Here is a 24,570-nt window from a genome sequence, read left to right as displayed (position 1 = left end):
TGACCTGGCCCCTCCTGCCTTGTGTGAGTAAGGCAGGTGGTGCTCAGAGAGGAAGGAGCATTGCCCAAAGCCACACAGCTGGGCTCTCCCACCTAGCATCTCACAAGACCAGGTGAGCTCAGGGCCCCCCAGGGAGGGGCAGTCGGTGGACTAGTGGCCGTGACCTTCACATTTCTCCTGCTTCAGAGTAGACAGGTGTGAGCTCTTACCTCGCCTCAGCCTTCTTCAGTGGGGCCTCAGTTTCCCTAACTACTGAATGGTGATAACTTGCTCCATCTCACTGGGTCTGAGCTGCGACTACACGTGTTGGGGGGGAGTGTGGTTAGGAACAGAGAGAGGAAAGGGGACGTGCATTCCCCCTCCCTGTAACTCCCTCTGGTGGACAGGCCCCACTGGCTTCATTTGCCTCGAATGAGCCTGCAACAGGGTCCAAGGGGTCAGGCCCTTAGCAGACATGTAGTTGGTGGGGGGGTTCAGACTTCTGAAGGAGACCCAGGCCGTGGCATGGGTGCACAGGCTAGAGGAAGGATGCAGGATGAAGGGTGTGGTGGGCACCGACTTCCAAGCAGGATTTCATTTCAAAAAACTCTGTGCTGCTAAAATAAATTCCACTCACAGCTCCAGCCTGTCCCTTACTAGTACCAGCAGGGAAACTGAGGCCCAAGAGGATACAGGGTGGTCCCTGAAATAGCAGCCTGACACGCAGAGCCTTGTACCCAATGTCTGATTTCTGGACCTGAACTCTCCATTTCACTGCCTCAACATACCTTTTTGTACCCCTCACCCAGCAGCCTCTCGAGAAGCAGCACCAGCTGGGAGAAGGGAGGCCGGATCTCAAACTTCTCTTCCCAGCACTTCTGCATGATCTCGTAGCTGGGGAGAGGCACACAGGGTCAAGGTCTCTGGCTAAGAGTCCCTGGTCTCCGCCGCCTCCCAGAACCAGGGTGCAATGAAGGGAGGACAGGTGGATGGGGACTGTTTCTCCCATTTCCTCAGTTGGGCCACCCCCCACCGGTGGTCCCACGGGCTTGACCTTGGTGAGCACATGGCCCAGGCAAGTCTGGCTGGTAGGAATTTTCATGCCCTGCTCTGGATGGCTGGGCATGCGACCCCAGCTGTGCCCTTAACAGTCAGCTTGGGGCCTTTTACTCGAACTACGGTGCAAGCAAGCAGTGAGGGGTTAGCCATGTGGCCTGAGAACCAGGCCAGTGCAGAGGAGAGCAGTGCCCAGGTAAAACAAGATTTCTGATGGCGGCATCTGAACGCCCAGATCCAGTTATACCGAGGGTTTTCTATGTTTGCCGTAGGCTGGTAAAGTTGGATATCTATGGTTTGACCAAAAAAAAAAAAAAACCCTTCCAAAGGCTCCACTCACATCTCATCGGAGGCATGGGCAGGCTGGGCCATGCGGTAACCCCGCTTGATGGCATTATAGAACTGCTCGTTCATGGGCAGCTCTGGGTAAGGGGTGCCACCTGTCAGGGAGGAGAGACAAGACATACACAAGCTCAGACATGTTGGGAAAAGGGCAGGTACCCTATTCTATGGCACAGAGAGAGGCACACCACCCTAGAGTGGGCGAGGGTGCAGTGGCCTTGGCACAGGGAAATGTGGGCTCCTTTAGAGGCTCTGGACAGAGACTTTAACCGTCCCCAGAATCAGAGAACCAGAAAACATCAGAGTCAAATAGACTTCCTGATGTCACTTCCAGACCCCTTGATAGGTGGGGAAGTAAAGACACCCAGGGAAGCCAAGGGACTTGCCACAGTCACACAGCAGCGAGAAAGGAGCAGAGCTGTGACTCAAGCCAGAGCCCCGACCCCTGTCCCAGAGCCTGCCCCATGACCCCACCAGGCCGGAGGTGTGAGTGGTCAGGGGGCCATGCAGCTGAGGGCTGGGGGGAAAAGGAAGGGTACCCAGGGTGAAGATCTCCCAGAGTAGGATCCCAAAGGACCACACGTCACTCAGGGTGGTGTAGAGGCTGTTGAAGATGCTCTCAGGAGCCATCCACTTCAGAGGCAGGAAGGTCTGTGGGAGGAGGGCGGGACGGCACTAAGGACAAGGTGGGCCAAGCCCCACTCTGCACCTGGGCGCAGAGGGAAGAGGTCTGGCCTCCTTACTTAGTAAGGCCCCCGCACCTTACTCCCTGGTCCCGAGAGCCCACCTCTGCGGACACATAGATCCCACACTCATCCCTGTCCTGACCAGAGGATCAGAAGGCCATGTCTCTTTACCCACAAGTGGGTCACATGGTGGCCTCTACCCCTAAGGTAGAGCCCCAGAGTCTGAGGCTTCTCACAGAGCTGCCCTTCCTCCTGATCCCATTAGAGGCTCCTGGCCAGGTTGGTAGAAAGCAGGAGAGCCAGGGACATGCCAAGGTGCCACCTAGCTCTCACCCGGCCGCCTTAGATCTCTTGGGTCTCGAGCCCCTTCACCTCTGGGTTCACTGTCCCCTTGTGAAAAGTGGGAACATGAGTGGCAGGCAGGATGGGCACCAAATATATATTTGGCCTGCTCCTCTTCCACCTTCCCAGAACCCAGGACAGCTGGTCCCTCACCCCCTGTCGTGACCAGCAAATCGGAGCCCCCCCGCTCACCCTGGCAACCTTAGCCTGTCACCACTGGGCAGGGCAGGCCATGAGGATCTCTGTCCTGAACTCCTAGGTGCCACAGCCACGCTGACCAGGAGGGAACTTGTTCCCGGGTCCCATGGGACAGGGAAGGCACTCACGCTGCCTTTGGAGATATAGTTCGAGTCCCGCATGATGTCACGAGCCAGGCCGAAGTCACAGATCTTGACCAGCTTGCCCTCACAGATGAGCACATTCCTGGCTGCCAGGTCCCGGTGGACACACTAGGTTGGGGGAGATGGGAGCTGAGACCTGGGGGGCAGTTGTCAGAGAAAACCTGTCTAGGGCTTTGGGGACAATGCATCACCACACAGGCGTGAGAGGCCACACGGTGAGGGCATTGGCTGTCCTCACCCACTAGAGGGGACACAGCTGCTCTATGGAGCTGTGTACTTGGAGGAGCCTGGCAGGCTGGGTGGCCCACCTCCCCAGGACTCTACTCCGCCCGCTGCAAACACACGTACGTTCTTGGAGGCCAGGAACTCCATGCCATTGGCCACCTGGTAGCTGAAGCCCACAAGATCCGTGTAGCTGAGCACTGGGGACTCATTGATCAGAGTTGCCCGACAGGTCCTCTCAGGAGCTAGGGGAGAACGGAAGTTCACCTCCTGTCTGAGTCTCCACATGGCCCACAAAACCCTAGCCCTGTTATGCATGGAGGCCGCGTGTCCAGCCCAGGCAGCTACGAACCCTCTAAGTCTCCCACAAAAAGAAAACAATTTCCACATATCTAATGTCAACCTCTCCTAACTCTTTAGTGGTCTCCTTGGCCAGAAAAGCCTTTTGCATTAGCCCTGAGCCACCTTTGCTCAGCCTGACCTGCCTGCTTCTCATGGACACTGGGTCAGCCTCGGGCCTGCTGTGTGCCAAGGCCCCAGGGGGCCAGCTACTCCTCAAACCCGCCTCCTCCCCTCTGGATCAGGCAACAGGCTCATAAAGGGGCTCCGCCACACGGCAGCTTTGGGCAGGTGGCTAACCTCGGTTTTCGCATCTACAAAATGGGCAAAAGGCCACCTTCCTCCCAGGATTGTTGCCAGGCCGGGAATAAGAAAGGCTTTGATAAGAATGCAGGATTACGTAGGCGAGGGGGCAGTGCATAGACGTGCACCCACCTGTGGGGACGTAGTTGTCATAAGGGGCCATGTAGCTGGAGGACTCGATGTCTGCATATTTGATTCCTCCTTTCATGTCCAGCATGGGCACATAGTCCACTGACTCGTCCTTGCTCATGTCCATGTAGCCACCGTCACTCTCCCCAGGCAAGGACACGTGGCTGGGGGAGAGAGGAACATCACAGGAGAGGCCATGGGCTTTCCTTGTCCTTGTCCTTGCCCTCCTGCCCCTGCTTGTCCTGAGGGCCCACCAGGCCCTGTCGCACATGGATTTCTTCTTTCTGCTCCTCCTCCTTCAGCTGGTCACAACCTGAATAGCCAGGCAGTGAGCTCTCTCTGCCAGCCTGGGAGGCCCTGAGCTGGGCCCTGGGGTGCTCAGAGGACACAAGACACAAGGTTTGTCCTTGGGAGCTCACACCTAGGCATGATCACAGCACCCCAGCACAACGGTCATAAGAAGGGCATGGAGCAAGGGGCCTTCCTGTGGCCTCCACAGGACCATCCAGCCATGAGGCCCGTGAAGCCCCAACCAGAGCCCAGCGTGGGCATGGAATTGCCCTAAAGCCCCACAGCACCAGCTCCCTGAGAGCTACGGGGCCACGTCTCTAGAGGTAGACCAAAGACCGGAAGGAAATCCATTAAATGTTGGGGAAGAACAGGGGCGGGTCGTCACGTCTTTGAATGACTTTCAGAAGTGTTCCTTGTCTCGCCAATAAACACATCTTGCTGTTGTCATCAGCAGTACTACAAAAAGTTACTTTTGGATAAGAAGAGGAAGAAAGGCATTGCATTGCCCATGGGACACCACACACCAGAGATTGTGCCATAGAGACTGGTGTGCCCAGCAGGGGACAGAGCCCTGCGCACTGCGATGGGAGTGGGGTCTGGGACCTGAGGGCTCCAGGTGCTCACCGTGGAAGGACAGGGTGTCATGACACAGGAGCAGAGGGAGGGGCCCTGGAGTCATGTCCACAGAGCGTGCTCAGCATGGGGCCGGACCCCTTCGGACAGCCCATAGGCGGCAGCCCATCCCACCATGACCGTGACCAGAGTGTTGGACGGGCTCTGGGGTGGCCAGGCCCGGGGTCTTAGACTGACTGGTGAAACAGCCCTGGGTCCTATGCCCTGTCTGCTCCCCTGCCCTCCTCCATGGCCTCGGCTTCAAGCAGGTGCTCCTAGGGACCCCCTGAAGGTTCGGTACCTGGGCAGAGGGAGCCCCACGGGCAAGGCATTGGTGTAGAGCTCAGCGCTTGGCGGGCGACGCTTGTCCGAGCAGCGCTGCAGGAAGGTGTGCTTGTTTCGGTGCAGGTAATCCACCAGGTCGCCGTATCGGCAGTACTCCGTGATGATGTAGATGGGCCCTATGGAGGGACAGGCTCAGCGACAGTCCCTGAGGGGCCACGGACTCCCCATCGGGGTCCTGAGGCCGATGATGGGCTGCACGTTGGAAAGGCAGTCGGGTAAGATGGCCGAGAGGCTGTGGCACCAGGCAAATCTGCCTCTGTGAGTGACCGTGAACGACATACTTATTCTCCCTGAGTTTTACTTGCCCCATCTGTCAAATGGGACCAAGCACACCCACCTCCAAGGGCTGCAATGAATGTTCATAAGAGAACGCCTTTGTCAGCATGGCTCAGGGCCTGGCACATACCGAGCACATGGTGGTAGATATCACCAACGTATTCTGGGACCCAGTATACAAAGTAAGTCAAGTCAACCATTTATTATCAGGTTCCTGGATAAATTCAAATACAGTACATTTACTTGAAGTCAATCCGTGGGAACTCGAAGATATTGATGAAAACAAAAATTTTGAAAGAGGTGATCTTGCAGACACAAATTGGCCCATGTGTACAATGTACTTCTGTATTTTATTTTGGTTGCACAATACTGAGGAAAATTCCAAATCTCACAATAAGCAGCTGCAAACAACCAGGGCTGGGTTTTTTTTTGTTTTTTTTAATGGCCTAACTTACAATCAGAGCTTCCAATAAACATACTGGCTGGAGAAGCTTTATTCTGCAATCTGAATGAAAGTCACTCCCAATCAGCCTGCTGGTGGTCTCCAGGTGTAGCAGCAAACTAACTCACCTCACAGGGGTCATGGTTTGTTACTTTGTAAAATGTATTGTGAAAATTTTAAAATGTCAGAGGACCCGGGGCACCTGGGTGACTCAGTTGGTTAAGCATCTGACTTCAGCCCAGGTCACAATCTCGCGGTTCGAGAATTCAAGCTCCACATTGGGCTCTGTGTTGACAGCTCAGAGCCCGTTTCAGATCCTCTGTCCCCCTCTCTCAGCCCCTTTCCTACCTGCTACCCACACATGCATTCCCCACCCCCCCATCAAAAATAAATCAACATGTAAAAAAAATATCAGAGGACTCCCGGGTTTGGAAACAGCTGACCCAAGGAGTCCTTGGGCCTTGAAGGCGTTGTGGTTCTGTGAGTTTGTAAATCCCACCCCCGTGAGGGTCTGTGAGGTGAGGGCACTGGACAGGATGGGTGCAGACCCTCCAGCTGGGGTGTCCCACTATCTGTGGACTGAGGAGGGGTGGGGTGGGGCCAGGCCTGGACTGCTGGCATTTTCCAGAATCCTCTAGGGGAGTGGTTTTGGTACCTCCTTTGGTGCAGGCCCCCAGCAAGTTGACCACATTCAGATGGGGCCCAAGGTGACTCATGATCTTCAGCTCTGACATGAGGGCTTGCTTCTCGCTGCTGCGGGCTGTGGCTGAGGGGGAGATGGGGCCTCAGGCCTGCCCTGTCACTGAGGCCCCAAGGAAGCCCTTCTACCCCACCCCGTGCTGGAAGACCCAGATGGCCTAGGGTGGTGACATCCACATGCAGGGGGAGGAGAAGGAGGATAGGAGGTCTGGATGGAAGGAGGTGTCAGGAGGAGGGAGCAGAATGGGGAAGGCTATTAGCCAAAGCAGATGGGGTGGTGCTGGCTGCCAGGTGACCGGACCACTTGTGCCCAGCAAATCAGAATCAGGGAGTGTCCAGATGTGCGGGCAAGGGGCAGGGGAGTGCGGGGCCCAGACGTGAGGGAGGCACAGGCTTCAGGGACTCACATTTCAGCATCTTGACCGCCACTTTCATCGTGGCCTGAGAATGGCTCAGGCCGTGAGCTGTGGCCTCCACCACCTGCCCAAAGGCCCCGGAGCCAAGGGTGCGTCCTGGGGTAGAGAGAGTCCCTCAGCTCCTGGCCCACCGAGAAACGGCACCCCCATCCTCCTGGAGGCCAATCCGTCAAGCCACCTAGACTTCAGGTGTTCCCCCAGTGACGGAGTCTCCTAAGACCACAGTGTTTTGCAGGCCTTCCTGGTGTCTCATCCAAGTTCTGCCTGCTTTTGGGTCCACCTTTTGTCCCTGGAAGGCTTCCTCTCACCCCAGAAGGGCGCTCAGGTCCTCTGCATGCCCCAACCTCTCCAGCTGGACCTAACTCAGGCCTGGCATGCAGCCTGTCTTCGATTAATACTTCCTCTCTCACCACAAAGGGGTCCCGGCTCACACAGTCACAGGATCGTAGGACCTCAATGCTGAACGGTCCCTAGGGGACCACCTTGCCCCATTGCATGGAGGGGGGACACGGAGGGCCAGAGAAGGCAGGACAGCAGCTCTGGGACTCAGAGCTAGTCATGGCAAGGCTGGACCACACCTCAGACGCTTTCCCACCCAAGGACCCAAACTGCCCCACGACCACTCCCTGCACTGACCAAGCACAAGCTGGTCCCGCGGCAGCTCCCAGGTAGAGTCATAAGGCAGTTGCATTGGGTCCACGTAGATGTACTCGTGGCCATCAGAGCTCACAGATTCAATCACCTTCCATCGGATCTCATAACGTGGCTTCTGCAGGACCGACACCAGGGATGGATCATGAGATCCATACAGCCCCCTAGCCTATAGCCCTTTATGGAACATGGAGCAGGAACCCTGAGGCCCAGGGAGGGCCAGGAGCATATTGAAGTCTCACAACAAGTCACTCATAAAGCTCAGCTCTGTGGGCTCAGTGAGAACAGGTACTGAGAGGCCCTAGCTAGGCTGTGGCCAAAGAGCAGCTAACTGTCAAGGGCCTGGCTCATCAGAACCTCCTTACCGACTTCTCCCAGAGCCTTGGCTGCTCCCCAGTTGGGTATAGAGGGGCAGACAGCCCTGGAAACTGACACAGGCTAGGGGCACTTGGCTGGGTATGGACAGTCCCTCCCCATGCCAGGTCACTCTCAGCGGGAGTCTCAGAAAGACGTAAGCTTAGAATGTTGAAATCATAGGATGTGGGAATCATAGAATCATAGAATGATAGAACCATAGGCACTGCAAGCCTAACTCAGGAATCTTAGTGATGGGATCATAGAATGATAAAGTCTCAGAGGGGTGCCTGGATGAGTCAGTCAGCTAAGTATCCAACTTCGACTCAGGTCATGATCTCATGGTCCATGGGTTTGAGCACTGCATTGGACTCTGTACTGACAGCTTGGAGCCTAGAGCCTGCTTTGGATTCTGTATCTCCCTCTCTCTCTGTTCCTCCCCTATTCATGCTTTGTCTCTCTCTTAAAAATAAACATTAAAAAATTAAAAAAAAAGAACAGGACATTGAAATGACAGGTTAATAAGATTGGAATGCATTTCATTAGAATCCTGGGAGTCTCTGGGGGTTAGAGATAGAATCCTGCAGTCCATGGTCCACCCAGAAAGTACCTCGCCTTGTGGCTGGAATGGGCAGGGCTGACATTTAAGTAAGACCCAGGGGCAGGGAACCCCGGATAGCCTGGACCAACCCCGAGATGGCCCTTGCTGCTGGGGGGTGGGCAGCTCGAACACTGGTGCTATTCCCCATCATTTTACACCTGCCCTGTGTGCTGGGACGTGGACAGATCCTGCAACATTCAAGGATGGCAGGGGGTTTCGTGCAAAAACAACAACAACGACAACAACAACAACAAAAACCAGTGTGCCAGTCTGCACCCACTAGGCCAGGGTGGGAGATTACCTTCTGCCAGAGCATGATGAGGATGATGAGGGAGATGACTGTGAGGACCACCAAGGCCAGGATGGCTGAGATCACCACCACCTTGAAGGGCAGAGCTGGAGGTGGAGACAAGAGTCGGCCATAAGCAAAGAGGGAGCTGGGTAGCTGCCCCGGCCACCCCTTATCCCTTATCTCACCTCTGGAAACACAAATCCTCGCTTCCTGTCCCCCTTTCTACCAACCACAGCCTGTGATGTCAGACTGGCAGCCCCTCCCTCTGGGCCAGACTTTCAGCATCTCCCATAAATACCCATGCCCCTAAGTAACAACGGCTGCTCAGACCACTGCAGGCCCCCATCCCCCTGAGCCCTTGCAGGGATCAGTCTGGCCTGATCCATATCTGACATGTCTGACCAGGCCTAATGTGTCTGGAGCCTAATGGCTCCAGATTGGACACCAGCTCCTGATGACTGGACTCACCTTGCCTCTGAATCTATGCCCTTGCCGGGGCTGTCACAGCTCAGACAGAGCTTGACCAAGTGGCCAATGGACTGAGTGACTGAGCTCCCACAGCCTGGTGAATCCAGCTCTTTCTTCCTCTGCTTCACCCAGAATACCCAGGGGTCTTGGGGTAGTGACAGGAGTTATAAGGTGCATCCCCCAGGGAGCAAGGGTAACCAAGGAAGGCTAACTCTGGGCTCCCAAGCCCCAAGTCTCCTTTTTAAGGCCTCAGCCTCTTGGCTGCACAACTTCCCATTCTTTCCCCCTCCCTCTGCATCCATCCAGGCCAGACCCTCATCCACCTGCCCTGACCCACTGGTCACCCATGGGGTTCCCTGGGAGCTCATTCCCTCCTCCTCTGTCCCCCACCTACTCCTCTCAGCTCCCTTCGAGACCTGTCCCTCCTCCCCAGGGTCGCACACCATCACTCCTCTCCTCCCTCTCCCCACCAGGTCACACATCCCAGTCCCGGGAAGGAAGACGGAATCTTCCAAGAAGCCATCTGAGTTCAAAGAAGAGGCTTCATCCAACCATGGGAGTTTCCCTATGAGCTGGTACACAGCTTCCCCTCCAGGTGGGACATAAAAGCTTTACTTCCATCTCGCTCCAAGTCGGAGGTGCCTGCTTGCTCAGGGATATGTGTGAGTGTGTGTGCGTATGAGATAAGGTATAAAAACCTCCGCCTATCCCATCCCAGGGCGGGGGGCTGGAGGCAGCTCTCTGTACAGAGGCACCTGTGTGTGCAACCCCACCGACCTGCCACAATGCCTCGAACTGCCCTCAAACTCTACTTGCACTGGCTTCTGCCTGCCCCTCCCTTATCACTCCCTTGCCTCCGTCTCCTCTCTCCAGCCCCTAACTACGCGCACACACTGCGCTCCAGCCAAGATTTCTCTGATCCCACTTTGCCTTTGGGCTTTTGCACAAGCCGTACCTTTTTACTGGAACACCATTCCTCACTAGGCTAACTCCCAGGTATCTTTCAGGTATTGACCCAAAGCTTCCATTTTTCCAGGACATTTTCCTAAATCCCATAGCTGGGCATGGAGCCCCTCCCCCTTCTCAGCTTTCCCCCCCATAGTACTGACCCCTGCAGTGGGATTGCCTGGGTCCTTCTCTGCCTTTTCTCTGGGTTGTGGGCACTAGGAGGGCAGGCAGGGCTGGGCCTTCTCCAGTGAGAAGCTGGAGATTACCGTTACATTACTATTACTATCACTATCACATTACTATTGACTGAAGAAGGAAACGAGTGCGTAGATGAAGCACAGGGAGACAGGTAAATGCATGCACAGGGACTAGCAGGTAGCAAGGGCATCCAGGTGCTGGTAGAGACTATTCACATGGACAAGAATTATGCACGTCTGTGTATCTGCTCACAGACATGCATTGTGCAGCTGGCCTTTGTGCGTGGATTGTGTTAGCATGCTTTCTTTCACAGAGAGGTGTGCTGCAACTCCATACAGGCACACACACACATGCATAGGGATGGTACATGCATCGTTTGCACACTTGCGTGGGAATGGTGCATGCACACGTACATGTGTACAGACATACACTCATGGGTTTATATACATGTCCAGGGACTGGGCAGATTTGCATACATGATTTATAAACATGCTCTCGGTGGGGGTACATACAAAGGCAGGTATCATGCATGCTTGTAGACATACACTCCAGCTTTACATGTGTGTCTGGGGATTGGGCATTTTTATTATGTGGTTTACAAATCTACACTTGGAAGGTTTGTACTCATGTGCAAGAATCAGGGCTGCTCATACGCATGGCTTAAGACATGCATATAGCGTGCATCTACTGTAGCCGCGGTTTACAGGCAGATGCTCATGGATGGACACGTGTGTGCCAATACTGTGCTGCTGTGTGGGTGCATGAGAGCACACTCTGGGGGGCTCCCCACTGCCCCTGAGTGCACAGACACGCGGACTCCAGCCCACTGGGCTCACAGACACAGATCCAAGTATAGCAGGGTCGCAGTGGGTGCGAACGGTCTTCAGGGGCCACCAAGGCTGCAGGACTCACAATGTGGCACCACGGTGACCTCCTGCATGTCGTGGCCCAGCAGGTTGTGCAGAGTGCAGCGCACGGACACAGGCTGATCCACACGGCGCAGGTGCAGTGTGCTCACCACCTCGAATTCCTGATCCTCAGGCCAGTACGTCACATTAGTCTCCAGCTGGCTCTCCTCCTCCGAACTGTTCCCCAGGGGCGTGGGCGGCAGCTCACGCGGACATCTGCCGGGAAGGCCAGTAGGTTCAGCTTCCAGTCCCTTCTCTCTTCGGACTGGGAAACTGAAGCCAAAAGCAAGCAGCGCCACGGGACGGTGATGGAAGGAACCCCCCCTTCCCCGCCCCACAACCCCGTAACCCGCCTCCCGTTCCTGCTTCTTCCCACAGCCTAGCTCGTTCCTCTTGTGGACCCAAGACTGACCGGCAGGGGGCGCTCCTACCCCAGAACGAAGGGCCCTGGATTGCAAAATCCACACCCTGCATTTGGTCATCTGAGTCAAGGTAAGGAAACGGACACTTGAGGTCATAGAGAGACTCTCCAAGAAGCCACATCTCCTAGGACTAGGCTTTAGCCTGGGACAGTGTGCCCAGAGGTAGGGGCTGATGTTGAAGACCTTCACTGGGTCCTTCCGGCCAGCTGTGGTTACCCTGGGAGACAGAGGCCCCAGGTCTGCTTACCTTTTGAGGTCACTGCAGGTAGACCAGGTGAGGTGTGGCTGGGGCATGCCCCGGCCGCGACAGCGGACTGTCTGCTCCCCGCTGGCAGGATGGTTTTCACTCAGCTCCAGCACACGGACAGGCACTGTGTGGAGAGAGCAGGAGGCCAGGAGGTGGGGAGGTCAGAAATGACAGTCAGGGAGGACCTGGCCCAGCATCTCCCCCAGGGGACAGGGGGGACAGGGTGGGGGGAGGAGCCACAGGCTGAAGGTGGACGTTAAATACCAGGAATCACGGTGTGAAAACTGACAGATTGCCCTTCTGGGTACTTCAAAGGGAAAGCCTCAGTGGGGTGCTAGTCTGTCTCTAACACCTCTCTGAGACTCGCTAATCATCCCTTTTAACAAAGACAGAGCAGATCTGAGGGTCAGAGAAAGCCCTGGGAAAGCGAGAGCAGAGGGTGGAGCTAAAATTTAATAGCATTGCTTTGTTTTCTCAGAGTTTATTTTAGTGGCTGCTTTATATTTGCGACACGTGACGCTGATTTTCCATCTACAATTGAGAGGTTACGTTCTCTTTCAAAAGAAAGTTATTTTTAGACAGTCAATCGACAAAACAGTATGTCATCCGTGTGTTGCTCCCTTGCTCAGAACCCTGCAGTGGCTGGCCATTTCAGCCATAGTAGAAGCCAGAGTCCATACAGGGGCTCCAGAGGACTGTGCAGTCGGCCCTCCTCCCAGCCCCCGGCTACCAGGCATCAGCTCAGACCTCAGCTCCCACCACTTTCCCCTCTCTGTTCCAGCCGTACAGGCTTTCTGCTGTTGCTGCTGCCTTCTCACCACTTGGTGGGCCCTTTCCCCCAGAGCCACGTGGCTGGTGCCCTCATTTTGAAGTCTTCACGCAAACGTTGCCTCTCTGAGGCCAACTTGAGGCTATTTAAAACTGCAACCCTCACTGCTCGTGCCCCCCGAACTCTCAGTCCTACCTGCCCAGCTTCATTTCTTCCACGGCACTCTTTACCTTCTAACCTTCTACGTAAGTTGCTGGGCTTTGGGCCTACTGTCGACTGTTTGTCTTCCTCCAGCAGGATACAGGCTGCCCAAAGGCAGGGCCTCAAGAACCTTGAATAGATTGGTGTATTTTTGTTGCTCAATAAATATCTATCTAATTAGTAGTATAATATAAGGGTCTGTGAGGAGGGAAAAGTGATAGCATTGGCACGTGAATGCCTGAGGTTTTAGAAATACTACTCTAGCCCAGAGGCCTCCTTGTATAGCTTGAGGACCAAAGAGGGGGTATAGTGAGTTCACCCAGCAGTGGAAGTGTTGGAGCTCAGCCTACAAACCAGCCTCCTGAGTCCTCAGCTCCCTCTCCTGCTCCTGCTCCTCCTGTGGGTGGGTGGACAGTGTAGGAAGGGGGAGTTGAGGGAAGCAGGGGTTGGGGGGGGGGTCGGTGGGAGGCAGGGTGGAGGGCTCCTCACCATTGACCTGCAGCTGGAAGGAGATCTGGGCCTCCGCGTCCTCATGGAAGGCCCGCATGGTGTAGTAGCCAGCCTCGGCCACCTTCACCCGCACCAGAGTCAGTTCTGACACATACCTGGGGAGCAAGACAGGCCCGGCTGCCAGAGCTGGAAGGACTCTTATGGTACCCCCCCAACCTCCGTGGACAGACAAGAAAAGACCCAAGAGGGACAGGGGCTTCCCAAAGTTACACAGGTGTCGGTAGCAAAGCTGGGACTCAGTCTCCTGAATCCCTCACCTAGGGTCCACTGAGCCAAGAAGGAGCGTTGGTAGGATGAGGAGGGTAGGGGAAGTACCCTTTTCCTCCCCCACCCCTCACATCTCACCCCTGCAGAAAGGCCTCGAAATGCTTTATCCTAACATACCACACCTGTGTCAGTCTGCTCATCAGCCTCCTGGCCACCAACCATGCATCGGTGATAGTGACCTGACTGACACTTGCTTCCCTAATCATCTGGCCTTTTTCTCCTCAGTGGCTCCCTGCTCGATCCACCCATCACACGGATGACTAAACATCTGGGTGATCATCAGGCCAATGTCTGATGAGAAACCCCACAGACGGGAAGTTCTAGGAGGGATGGAGCAGTCTATTTGGATCTCTGCAGCATCCCCAGTGCCTGGCATGGCACCTCGCACATAGTGGGCTCTCGGGAAAGGGGCATCTAGGTTTATCCGGTGGCCAAAGGCTGTGGAATGGAGTGGGTGGGCTGCTGCTCACCGGGTCTCAGACACATTGCGCGTGGACAGGGCGATCTCGCCGGCGCTGGAGTCGCCTAGCGTGCGGTTGTCCTTGAGCCACATGACAGTAGGCGGCGGGTAGGCCTCGAACACCACCTGCAGAGTCCGGCTGCGGTGCAGCTCCGCGAATTGTACGGCGTCCAGCTCTCCCAGCAGCTGCACATAGCCACTCTCTGCAAGGGGCGGCTGTTAGGGGCGGGGCCCCAGGGGCGGGGCCATGCCCGACTACCAATAGGGAAGCGCCTCCTGGAGGGCGGGGCTCCGGAGGCAGGACATCAACTCTATACCCAAGGGACCCAGCCTTCTGGCGCTGTGCTTCCGGGCTTTAGGAGCTGAACTAGAGATGGTGCTGGGGTTGACGTTGGAGCGGAGACTGAAGCAGAAGCAGGGGCCGAACTCAGGGGTGATAATTGGTTTGGGAGCCGGGTTTGAGGTTGGGATTGGAGTTGTTCTTACTGGGCGTGTTCTGGCTCAGGATTGCGGCTGGGGTGAGTTGCAGCATGTTTGAACTTGAGGATGGGGCTGCCTGGGACTGGGATGGCAGTTAGGTTTAAAAATCGGGTTGGGTCTGAGGTTCTGGCTAGGCAGAGAGCTTGGCTGGGATTAGAGTTGAATTTGGGGCTGACATTGCGTTTTGGTTTTGGTTTATCCTGGAAATAGGGTTTGCTTGGTACTATAGCTAGAACTGTCCTTGAGTGTGACTGACAGTACCCCAGGGCGGTGACAGGGTCTAGGTCCGGCTCAGAAAGAGGGTCGGGGTTAAGCCTGAGGCACGCACCAACAACAGTGACATTGATGGACTTTTCATCTCGATGGTCATTCACACTCTCCGACACATTGCAGATGTAGGTCCCTGAATCGCCAAGCTCGGCATTGGGGATGTGCAGGATGGAGCGTATGTGGGAGGGAATATTGAAGAGGAAGTCGGTCACTGGCTCCACCAGCCGCCCACTCTGTAGGGACAGGTGGGGAATGCCCCCCAAATCAAGCCGGGTCCAAGAAGTTAGGCTGCAAGTCAAGTTGTCCATCCCTCCCTGGCCCTTCCTCTAACCCCTGGCCCAGCATTACCTCCATGCGTGGGTATGTCCATTCAAAGTTAACCACCTCATTTCCGGTCACAATGCACATGATGGTGATGTTCTCACCCTGGCGGACCACAGTCTGCACTGCATTCACTGAGACATTGATGGACGACACTGATGGAGAGAGATTAGCTGAGGGCTGAGGAGGTCACAACCAGCCACCAGCACTTCAGCTTGGGGATGGGGTGGGGGTTCAGGGAGAGAAGGGATGACTGGTGTGGAAGATTCATTCATTTGACAAATATTTATTAAATAGTTCCTGTATGCCAAGTACTATTCTAGGCACTGGGGCTTTAGTGGTAAACACAACAGACAAAATTCTTGTCCTCATGGAGCTGACATTCTAGAAGGGATAACCAATGTACTCTCTGAGTATCTAAGTATAGGAGAAATGTGTTGAGCACAACCATATGTGTCGAGTGCCAGGTAGCCTCTGTCTTTAATCCTCACAATAATCCCTCTAGGCAGGCAGTCACTATTTCCCCCGTTTTACAGAGGAAGAAGTAGGCTCAAACAGATTGTGTGCCTTGTGCAAAGTCACTCAGATGGGAAGTGCACAGCTGGGATTCAATCCCAATTGGCTTGAAGGCCATTGTCCCAGTTTCATCTGTAAAATGGGAAGATACTGCCTGCCTTCCAAGACTATAGTGAAAATCCAGTGAAAAGAAGGAATTGCACACTTTGGAAACTGGAAAGGGCTATACCTCTCCAGAGGGTCACATTTGCCTCTGCTGAGCATTGGGCCAGAAGGGGGGCTCACCCTGGAGACTGTAGACATAGTAGGCTTCAGAATCCACTTCCCTGTCCCCAATAGTAGTTTTGCAGACGTAGGTCTTGTCCTCAAAGATACCAGAGAAGCCACGTTGGTGGTCATAGGGGACGGGCAGTGGAATATCCACTTTCTTCTCATGCAGTGTCACCACCAGGCTCGGATCGGTCACTCGGCATGGAATTGTGATCTCAGTTATTTCCGTGAGAAAGATGAATAGGTCCTCGGCGAAGACCGGAAGAAAGCCAATGGTGGGATCTGCCGGGTGTGGGGCCAAGAATGAGGGTCAGGGTGGCTGGTTTTCTGGCTATCCCCTGAATTTCTGTATGTGGTTTCCCCTCTGTGGCCCTCAAGCTTCCCATTAGTCTGCTTCTCATGAGTCTGCTCTCAGAGGTCTCTATATTTTTTCTAATTTTTTAATGTTTATTTATTATTGAGACAGAGAGAAACAGAGCATGAGTGGGGGAGGGGCAAAGAGAGAGAAAGACAGAATCTGAAGCAGGCTCCAGGCTCCGAGCCATCAGAGCCTGACACAGGGCTCGAACCCACAAGCCGCGAGATCACGACCTGAGCCAAAGTCGGACGCTTAACTGACTGAGCCACCCAGGTGCCCCTCAGAGGTCTCTTCGAGCTTTCATGTCCGATATGGTCAGCACCAGGTGAGAAAGAAGGTAAGCCAGGGGCACCTGGGTGGCTCAGTCAGTTAAGCCTTCGACTTCGGCTCAGGTCAGATCTCACGTTCGTGAGTTCGAGCCCCGCCTCAGGCTCTGGGCTGACAGCTAGCTCAGAGCCTGGAGCCTGCTTCCAGTTCTGTGTCTCCTTCTCTCTCTGCCCTTCCCCCTCTCATACTCTGTCTCTTTCTGTATCAAAAATAAATAAAAAAACATTTTTTAAAAATTAAAAAAAAAAGAAAGAAGGTAAGCCACAAGTCAAAGGGCAGCTAGTACCTGGAACTCAGAGAATGGGAAAGAGAGGATTTGGAGGCCCAAAGGGCACTTATCAGAACCTGCTGAGAATGCAGAGTTCTTGGGAGCCAGGGAGGGGGTTGCCTGGCAGGGAGCAGTCAGAGATCCAGACCAAGGGGTGGGAGTAAACACAGTCCTGGGCTCACCCAGGCTGGATTCCGTGATTCGTCTGCGTTTCTAAGCTGGCTGTGCCTCACAGTGTTCACTAAGCACTCTTAGCTTCCCCCAGACGCCTGCAGCTGAGAAGAGAAGTCAGGGAATGAGCACACAGGTGGGGGCCCTTACCTGGCACAAAGATGTAGAGCCGTTTTCGCTCAGCAGGCTCTGGCCCATGGGAGTTTTTGTAGGTGCAAAAGTATTCCCCAGTGTCTAGCCCAGTGACATTGGTCAACATCAGTGTGCTGGAGAAGGTGCCGTCCTGGTTCTTAGCCATCTTCTGCAGGGGCTTCTGGGGCGTCCGTTCCCATATCACCGGAGCCGGACCCGAGCAGGTCAGAACAAAGGTGCTAGAGGTATTGAGGACAAGCTCTGGCCCTGGAGGTGTGATGACCAGGCCCCAGGAGGCCTGTGGTCCCAGCAGCAAGAACAGGGGCAGCAGCAGCACCCAGCCTTTGGGAGAAGAGGCATCGGATGTCAGGGCACGGGAGCATCAGCACCTCACCTCGAGGCTGACCCTGGGGGAGGCCATATCTGCACAGTCCTTGACAGAGACTGGAACTCATGGCTCTAAGCCCTGCTTGCCCATCGCCCGGTTTTTAGGGACTCCTTCCAGCAGCCTCCTGGCTTCCTGACCTTAGTGCCTCTCCAGCCTCAGCCTCAGGGCCTTCCAGCTGTGCTGCGTTCAGGCCATGGGCATGTTCTCCCAGAGGCATCAGGAAATCCTTGGGAAGCAATTCTCAGGCCTCCAAGTTCCTGCATTACTTCCCAGGTCACTTTCTGAGCCCCTTCCCTGCAGCTGCCCGAGCTGCCCAGGTTCCATCCAAAGTCCAGAGGTGGCCTTGGGGAGCGTGGGGCAAGGTAGTTCAGAGTAGGGCAGACCAGGCAGTAGAGACTCAGCAGCCACTGGGAGCTGGAAAGAACTGGGGTGTGGGTGGGGGGGTCAGGTGATTGGTTCCACCCCCCTGCTTATATCCTCTGGGAAAGGTTCTATAAGCCACATCCCCTAGACCCATGGGTTCTCAGCCAGCCAGTCAGCCATCCCTCATCCTTGGTAGGCTGTCAGCTGGTCACTGATTGCCAATGACCATTGGTTGACTAGCTGGTCGGCCACCCAATCCCTAGAGCATCGATGGCATGTAACAGGCAGCAGCGAGGGAAGAGTGTGCTCGGAGAAGCCCAGCCAGGCCTTGGGAGCTCACAGCCAGTGAGAGATCCAGGCAGGGGAGGGGAGTCCCAGGCCGGAAGCAGACCAGCCAGGCTGATACCAGTGAGTGCTCGGAAGAGGTGGGAGATGGAGGGGACTGTTAGCAAGTGGGGTGGAGGCAGCTGGAGAGGGCCACGGGGTGTGGAGGGCCGAGCAAAGGATTTGAGCTAATGGCTCCGGACAAGCAGGGGTGCACCGAGGTTTCTGAGCTGAGTGGGCAGAGTAGAAAAAGGCCTCCACTGAGAGTCCCTGGAAGGGCAGGAAATTGCGGTTCAAGAGCACGGCAGTGCCCCTGGCTCCCAGGCCCGGGTGCTATCATGCACCGCCCTTGCCAATTCTGGCGCCAGGGTTCTACTAGATGGCTCCCAGGGCCCCCTGCTCCTTTGACAGGTGCTAGCATGGCACTCAGAAGCTGCAGTGTACCTACCTTTGAGGATAGGAGCTGGCATGGCGCTCAGAAGCCGCATGGTGTCCTGCAGAATTAAACAAGGGTCAGGGCTCAGGGTGAGCAGAGTCATTTCAGTCTCACTTAGCATGTGGGTCCTGCAGAGTAAAGCCCAGCTGGGGCCACCCAGTCTCCATGTCTATGGGGCTGAAGTCAAAAACCACTCATGCCCCATTACCAAGAGGACACTCATGCCCAAGAGGGTCCCCTCCCCCTGCACATGGCTCAGCGTGGGGGTGCCTGGCCCCTGCTTCAGCTCTGCTCTACCTCTCCAGTGGCCTTGGCTGAGCCCGGCCTGTCTGGGCCTTAGTTTCTCTGTATGTATAGTGGGACGGGGGACTTGGACTGGGTGGCATCCAGCGGCCCCGCCAGCCCCAAAAGCCAGTCCTCCGGGTGACAGTTCCAATACCAGGGTCTTATCTGCCAGGACAAATATTTGGGAAAGTGTGATGAAAGGCGTGGGGGAGCTGGAGGGGGGAAGCCAGAGCCCAGAGAACTCCCACAGGCTCTACAAGCACAACAGGAAGTGGAGGCGGCTGTGGGAAGGGAAGCGGGGGAGTCAGGACTGCGGAATGTGGGGGGGCACCCCCAGGCCTGGACCCCCTTACTCAGCCCCAAGCTGCACAGGGAGGCCCAGGGGAGAGGGGCCAGGAGGTGGGTCCAGGGGAGGCCTCACTGCACAGCATGCCTTCGAAGGTCCTTGGAGGCTACTAAATCCAGGCCTCCTACCCCCCCACACCACCCCCAGTGTCCAGATGGGGAAACTGAGTCTCTGCATGGAAAAGAAGTTTGCCCTGGTGACATAGTAGAACTTGTCTAAGAGGGAGACAAAGAGACCTGGAATGATAGAGGCAGAGAAACAGACACAGAGACCAAAGGAGACAGCAAGAGACAGAAGCAGAGACACAGAGGGACAGACGGAGTTAGGTGGGTCTTTGCTCCATCCCTGCCCTAAGCAGCCCCATTTGAGGGTCCCAAATAACCACCAGTAGACAGGCTTACAAGGGTCTGCCCACGGCATCAACATGAAGGAGGCCAGAAGTGGACAGGATCACAGAGCAAGAACTGTGGGAAGTGACCACGTGACCGGGCAATGTGGTGCTCGGGTAGGCTGACTTCCCTGAGGGGCTGCCCAGCCACGCCTGCCTTGCCTTCACTTCACCTCCGTCTTGGCCCTTTTGCTCTCCAGTCTGGGGCTGGGGTCCCGGTACAAGCTCCAGCACGGCTCCCTCCTGTGCCATTGCTCTCTCTAGTCCCTCAGTCTCCAGCTCTCCAAGTGGGATGATGGGGAACATACCACTCACAGGGCTGGTGGGCCCCAGTCTCCCCTCTGCCCAGCACCCCAAGAAGGTCCCTGAGCCACTCTGCTCTGCCCTTCCTCTTTCTCCTGTCCCCTCAGGCTGGCCTCTCCTCTCTCCCAAATGTCCCAGACCCAAAGCCCAGCCCTTCCGCAGCACCCCTACTCCCTTCCCTCCTGCCCCAGCCCCTCCAGCTGGATGCCAGGCCTCCTCCAGCAGGAGGGAGCCACACCGTGGCAGAGCCAGCTGCCCCCATGGAGGCCCATCTGCCCCTCGGTGGGTGCCCGTCAGCCTCCCCGCTTCCTGCCTGAGATCTCAGCCAAAAAAAATCATTAGCAGCCCAGGCTGGGGGAGGGGGTCATTTCAGCCTCCCTGCCCCTCCCCTCCCAGCCTCCCTGGCTGGCCACACTGTTTATTATTCTAAAGGAGGAATTTGGTCGGCTGGCCTGGAGATGGGAGGTCACTGTAACCAGGGCTGGCCTGGCTCTGGGAGGCTGGGCCATGTGGGCTGGGCCCCCAGCTCCTCTGACCCTGGCTTCTCTCCTGCTGGGCCTCAGGCTGGGGGCAGCTTAGAGTCTTTGAGACTCTGATTGAGGAGGGGCCTTCTTGAACAGGCAGTGGCCCAGAGAGGGACAGAATCGTGACCTAGTCACACAGCGAAAAGGCAGAATCAGGCTAGGGAGAGGCTAGGCTGGGCAGAAGAGCTCAGAGGGAGTGAAGACGCCCCCGGGATCTTAAACCGACTTCTGTCTTTAGGAAATGAGCATTTGGGCTCTGGTCACAAGGGAGTGCAGACTCACTGGGAGACTCAGCAAGTCCCCTGCCTTCCAGGGACTCAGTTTCCCTATCCATACAGGGAGAGGTTCGGACAGGTCAACTCAAAGACCTGCCCCTGTTCTCAAACTGCTATTTTGACTGGCCAGAGAGAAGGTTCTAGTCACTATTATTCCTGCTGGGGTGGTTTAGGGAGGTGAGGGCTGACAAGAAGGAGGGGGCTACATTAGTGAGGCTGGAGTCATCCATAACCCGTCTCATTCCATGGACTGAATTTCCCTGACCATTTGGTCACAGACATGCTGTGTCCACTTTGACACATTTCTTCCCTCTCTGGGTCTTACTTTTCCCATCTCTATAATTAGGAATCAGACGGTCTTTCAGGGGACTTCGAGACAAGTACACTGGTCACGGGACCCCCAGAGGTGGCATGGACAACAGGCCGGAGGAAGATGGGGCGGAACCAGAGTGGAGTTTGGTGGCACCCAGACCTAACGTCCCAGTCCATCTTAGATGACCCCTGGCAGCCCCAGTTATCTACCTAATGCCTGTGGACCTCTGTGCCTCCCAGAGGCTGCTGTGGTTCCAGCCAACCCCAGAGAGGCCCAGGCAGCGGATCTGGAGGTTGTGGGCTTGCCTGTGACAACTCCCCGTTCTTTACGGAGAGGGCTGCATCCCAGGGAGGAGTCACCTGGGACAAGGTGGATGTCACCATCAGGAAGCAGTCACCCTCTGACTTGCCATACTCTCCTGCCTGGGAAGGCCCCTGAAACAGAGAGAGGGAGGAGACCCTCAGGGATCCCACCACTTTGCCCCTGAGGAGAGCGCTGAGTGCCAGGACAGCCTCGTGATTCTTCTCAGTGGGGGCAGATTGGTGGGACAGAAGTCCCAATATGGAGTAATTGACCAGCTCCTCACAGTGAGTCAGGGGTCCCCCTCGGGGAAGCAGAAGGAGGACCTCCAGTCCAGGGGAGCAAACATGCTTGGGGATTCCTTTTGAGCCCAGCCTTCCCTCCTCTCAGCTCATAGAGTCTCCACTTTTTTCCCACCACCTTAATCTAAATAAATCCCGTCCCTCTTGGCCACATCCGCCAGCAGCAGCTTCCCTCCCTCGGGGTCCCGAGACTCCCACGACACAGGGAGGCTAGGGAGGGGGGCGCCTCGTGGCTGCCAGGGAGGATGGCCTGCATACGGTGAGCGTGAACACACACAGCACACACCCCTGCCTGCGCACTCACTCATGTGCTGCTCTGAAACACATCTGTGTGCAGTGGGCCATGTGTGTGCCCAGCCCACACACAGGCGCTCGACATGTGCCTGCCCACGCAAGACCCGCGTGCACACCCCCCTTCCCCGAGCCCAACACACATGCCAGCACATGTGCGCCCGGCACGGACTGGACTGCTGCTTGCATGCGTCCCACAAGCCCTTGGGAGTGTGCACATGTGCAAAGCTGTGTGCGTACAATATGCCCAGAGCGTGTGCACTCAGCCTCACGCACCCACACGCATCCACAACACTTAACACAAGCCAGTGTGTTATACATTTACTGGACCAGCTGCCGTTCTGAGCTCTTGACATCTATCGACTCACTTGCTCCTCAGCCAACGCTACGAGGTGGATATAAGGATCATTCCTGTTTTAGATAGGGAAACTGAGGCAGGGAGCACTGAGCAAACTTGCCTAGGAACGCAGAGCAGGGACTGAACCACGGCAGAGTACTCTATGCCACCGGCTTCTCTGCTTACTTGGTTTGGGCTGGGGAGAGGGTGGGTAGAGCCAGATGGCGTCAAGCTGAGAAGCCACAGGACTTGGTGACCAGTGCTGGGGTGCTGGAGCAAGAGGAGCTTCCATGAGCCCCACTCCTGTTTCTGACTTGAAATATTGGGGGACAGGAGTGCATGTGTGTGCTGGGGGCACCATGCCATTTTCTGAGATGAGAACAAGGCAGAGGGGCAGGACCGGGAACTGGTTTAGGGTTTGGAGGGGCTGTGGGCACCTGAGTAGACAGAAGCCCCCTCAGTCTGGTGGCAGGGAATGGTCTGGGCACACACAGCAGCGAGATGGGGATGGGGAAGGCGTGCTATGGGGAGGAGGGGGTGTCGGGGAGACAGTGTTGGGCGGGCTGGGGATGCTCTGAATAAACAAGATGCCAGAGGGAGAAGGAGGCCAAGCCATGGCGTCTCGGGGTTAGATTCCTGGAATGTCAGGGCTCCACGGCCCTCAGGGATCATGCATCCAATCCAGCCCTCTTCCTGTGCCTACTGTACAGGTGGGGAAACTGAGGCTTAGAAAAAGTGCTTTGGCCGAGGCAGACTCAGGTCACCTGACTGGGCAGCCCTGGCTCCGGCTTTAATATGAGGCCCGGGGGTCTCCATCCTCTGCCCACTCGGTTCCCACAGAACACCCCCTGCCCCGCCATGCATTAACCTTTATATGAAAGTCACTTTCCCTGCACTGCCCCAGCCAGGCAGGGAATGGGGACTGCGACTCCAAGGAGGTGGCTCACTAAGTCACAGGCAGCAGTGAGACAGTGACTAGAATGTCCTCTCTTCTGTACACCTCGCTCCACTCTGCCTTGGTTTCCCCACATGCACACAGGCCAGGCAGGGCTATGCTGGATGCACTTCCAGAGGGGCCGTGCTGTAGCTGTTGGGGACCCTGCTCCCAGAAGGCGGTGGTGCAGGGCTGGAACGCTGGGGGGGGGGGGGGGCGCCAGGGAGGGGCCCTGGCCTGGATGTCATGACTCAGCTCAGAGAAGGCAGCCAGCTTCAGGCCTGGGAGTGTGTGGGGGCAAGAGGCATCTGGAGCCAGATGAGTCCTGCTGCCAGCGCTTGGGAGAGCGCGTGAGTGAGGGCCACACCGGCTGGCCCTGCCAGGTTGTAGCCCCTGTGGCCTTAACCCAAGTGAGCTGAGACCTTATGTGCACTCCTGCAGCGTGGATGGGGAAACCCCATCCTGGGAGCCACGGAGGACTGCAGGGTCCCCTGGGGGTGGGGAGACAGTTACGGGTCAGGGCTAGAGGCCTGGGAAGGGGCTCCCACCTGCCACCCTCAAACCTGTGCCCCACTTCTATCTGTTGGTAAAGGTTCAACACTCCACCTCTGCCCAATGAATCTCCCCCACACGCCTCAGGATCACATCAAGGCCAGAGAGGGTGAGCAACCTGGCCCAAGTCACACAGCGATGCAGCTTGGTCAGCCCGGCTCTACTCTGCTGTGCTGCTTCCGGACACAGAGGACCTTCATATTTTCAGGTACCTATGGGATCCCCCAAACGCAGCAGCAGAAATGGGCTCTAGCTGTTCTGGAAGTCCAGGTCGGTGAAATGACAGTGCCAGGTCCAGAGACTGTTACTCTGACCCCAGCACAAGCTTGGTGGCTTCTGGCTGTCCCACTGCACCTCCCCACTTGTGTCTCCACACCTCCAGTCTGCCCCCACCTGCCTGTTCTCACACCCCAACCAGAGGAACATTTCTGGCCCTAGGAAGGGGCTGGCCTTTAAGAACCTTGGTGCCCTGGCCCTGCCGACAGCTCGTCATGACTGACACGGGGAGGTCGCTGCCGTCCCAGCATCCCCAGGGCCCAAGTGAGGCCCCCACACTCGTCACTCACTCTGTGTTCCTCTCCCCAGGAGGCCTCCCCAGGGACACAATGGAAAGAAATGACCTATTTTCTGGAAGTTCAAAATAAAACGAAACATCTGTCTGGATCAGAGCCAGGCTGATA

General features: G+C 56.1%; 1 protein-coding gene and 1 long non-coding RNA gene across 4 annotated transcripts in view; one reads left to right on the top strand and one right to left on the bottom strand.

Annotated features, from left to right (window-relative positions):
- PDGFRB (platelet derived growth factor receptor beta) overlaps window positions 1-24,570 on the bottom strand; it is a 37,736-nt gene that overhangs the window by 3,565 nt on the left and 9,601 nt on the right. The window contains exons 2-21 of one of the 2 annotated variants that reach the window (XM_029943060.1): window positions 18,753-18,798; window positions 17,248-17,571; window positions 15,989-16,255; window positions 15,215-15,342; window positions 14,925-15,099; window positions 14,127-14,319; window positions 13,369-13,484; window positions 11,910-12,033; window positions 11,245-11,456; window positions 8,728-8,822; window positions 7,457-7,589; window positions 6,812-6,916; window positions 6,361-6,471; window positions 4,944-5,103; window positions 3,743-3,903; window positions 3,095-3,213; window positions 2,732-2,854; window positions 1,917-2,028; window positions 1,376-1,475; window positions 768-873 (exon numbers count right to left, since the gene is read on the bottom strand). In XM_029943060.1, coding sequence (XP_029798920.1) covers window positions 768-873; window positions 1,376-1,475; window positions 1,917-2,028; window positions 2,732-2,854; window positions 3,095-3,213; window positions 3,743-3,903; window positions 4,944-5,103; window positions 6,361-6,471; window positions 6,812-6,916; window positions 7,457-7,589; window positions 8,728-8,822; window positions 11,245-11,456; window positions 11,910-12,033; window positions 13,369-13,484; window positions 14,127-14,319; window positions 14,925-15,099; window positions 15,215-15,342; window positions 15,989-16,255; window positions 17,248-17,571; window positions 18,753-18,792 — 2,904 coding nt within the window. In that variant the 5' untranslated portion in view covers window positions 18,793-18,798. Of the gene's footprint in view, window positions 1-767; window positions 874-1,375; window positions 1,476-1,916; window positions 2,029-2,731; window positions 2,855-3,094; window positions 3,214-3,742; window positions 3,904-4,943; window positions 5,104-6,360; window positions 6,472-6,811; window positions 6,917-7,456; window positions 7,590-8,727; window positions 8,823-11,244; window positions 11,457-11,909; window positions 12,034-13,368; window positions 13,485-14,126; window positions 14,320-14,924; window positions 15,100-15,214; window positions 15,343-15,954; window positions 16,256-17,247; window positions 17,572-18,752; window positions 18,799-24,570 lie in introns of those variants that run through there. The other variant, XM_029943061.1, reaches the window with a different exon arrangement.
- On the top strand, window positions 11,465-24,542 carry LOC115294970. Of its 2 annotated transcripts, none has more exons than XR_003910242.1 (3): window positions 11,465-11,732; window positions 23,931-24,098; window positions 24,476-24,542. It is a non-coding gene; the product is annotated as an uncharacterized LOC115294970 (long non-coding RNA). The 2 variants fall into 2 exon arrangements; XR_003910241.1 differs by lacking the exon at window positions 11,465-11,732 and adding an exon at window positions 18,302-18,388.

The sequence above is a fragment of the Suricata suricatta genome, chromosome 6 (genome assembly GCF_006229205.1).
Source record: "Suricata suricatta isolate VVHF042 chromosome 6, meerkat_22Aug2017_6uvM2_HiC, whole genome shotgun sequence".
NCBI lineage: Eukaryota > Metazoa > Chordata > Mammalia > Carnivora > Herpestidae > Suricata > Suricata suricatta.
The sequence above is the reverse complement of the archived record's forward strand: the minus strand, read 5'-3'. Positions and strand labels throughout refer to the sequence as shown.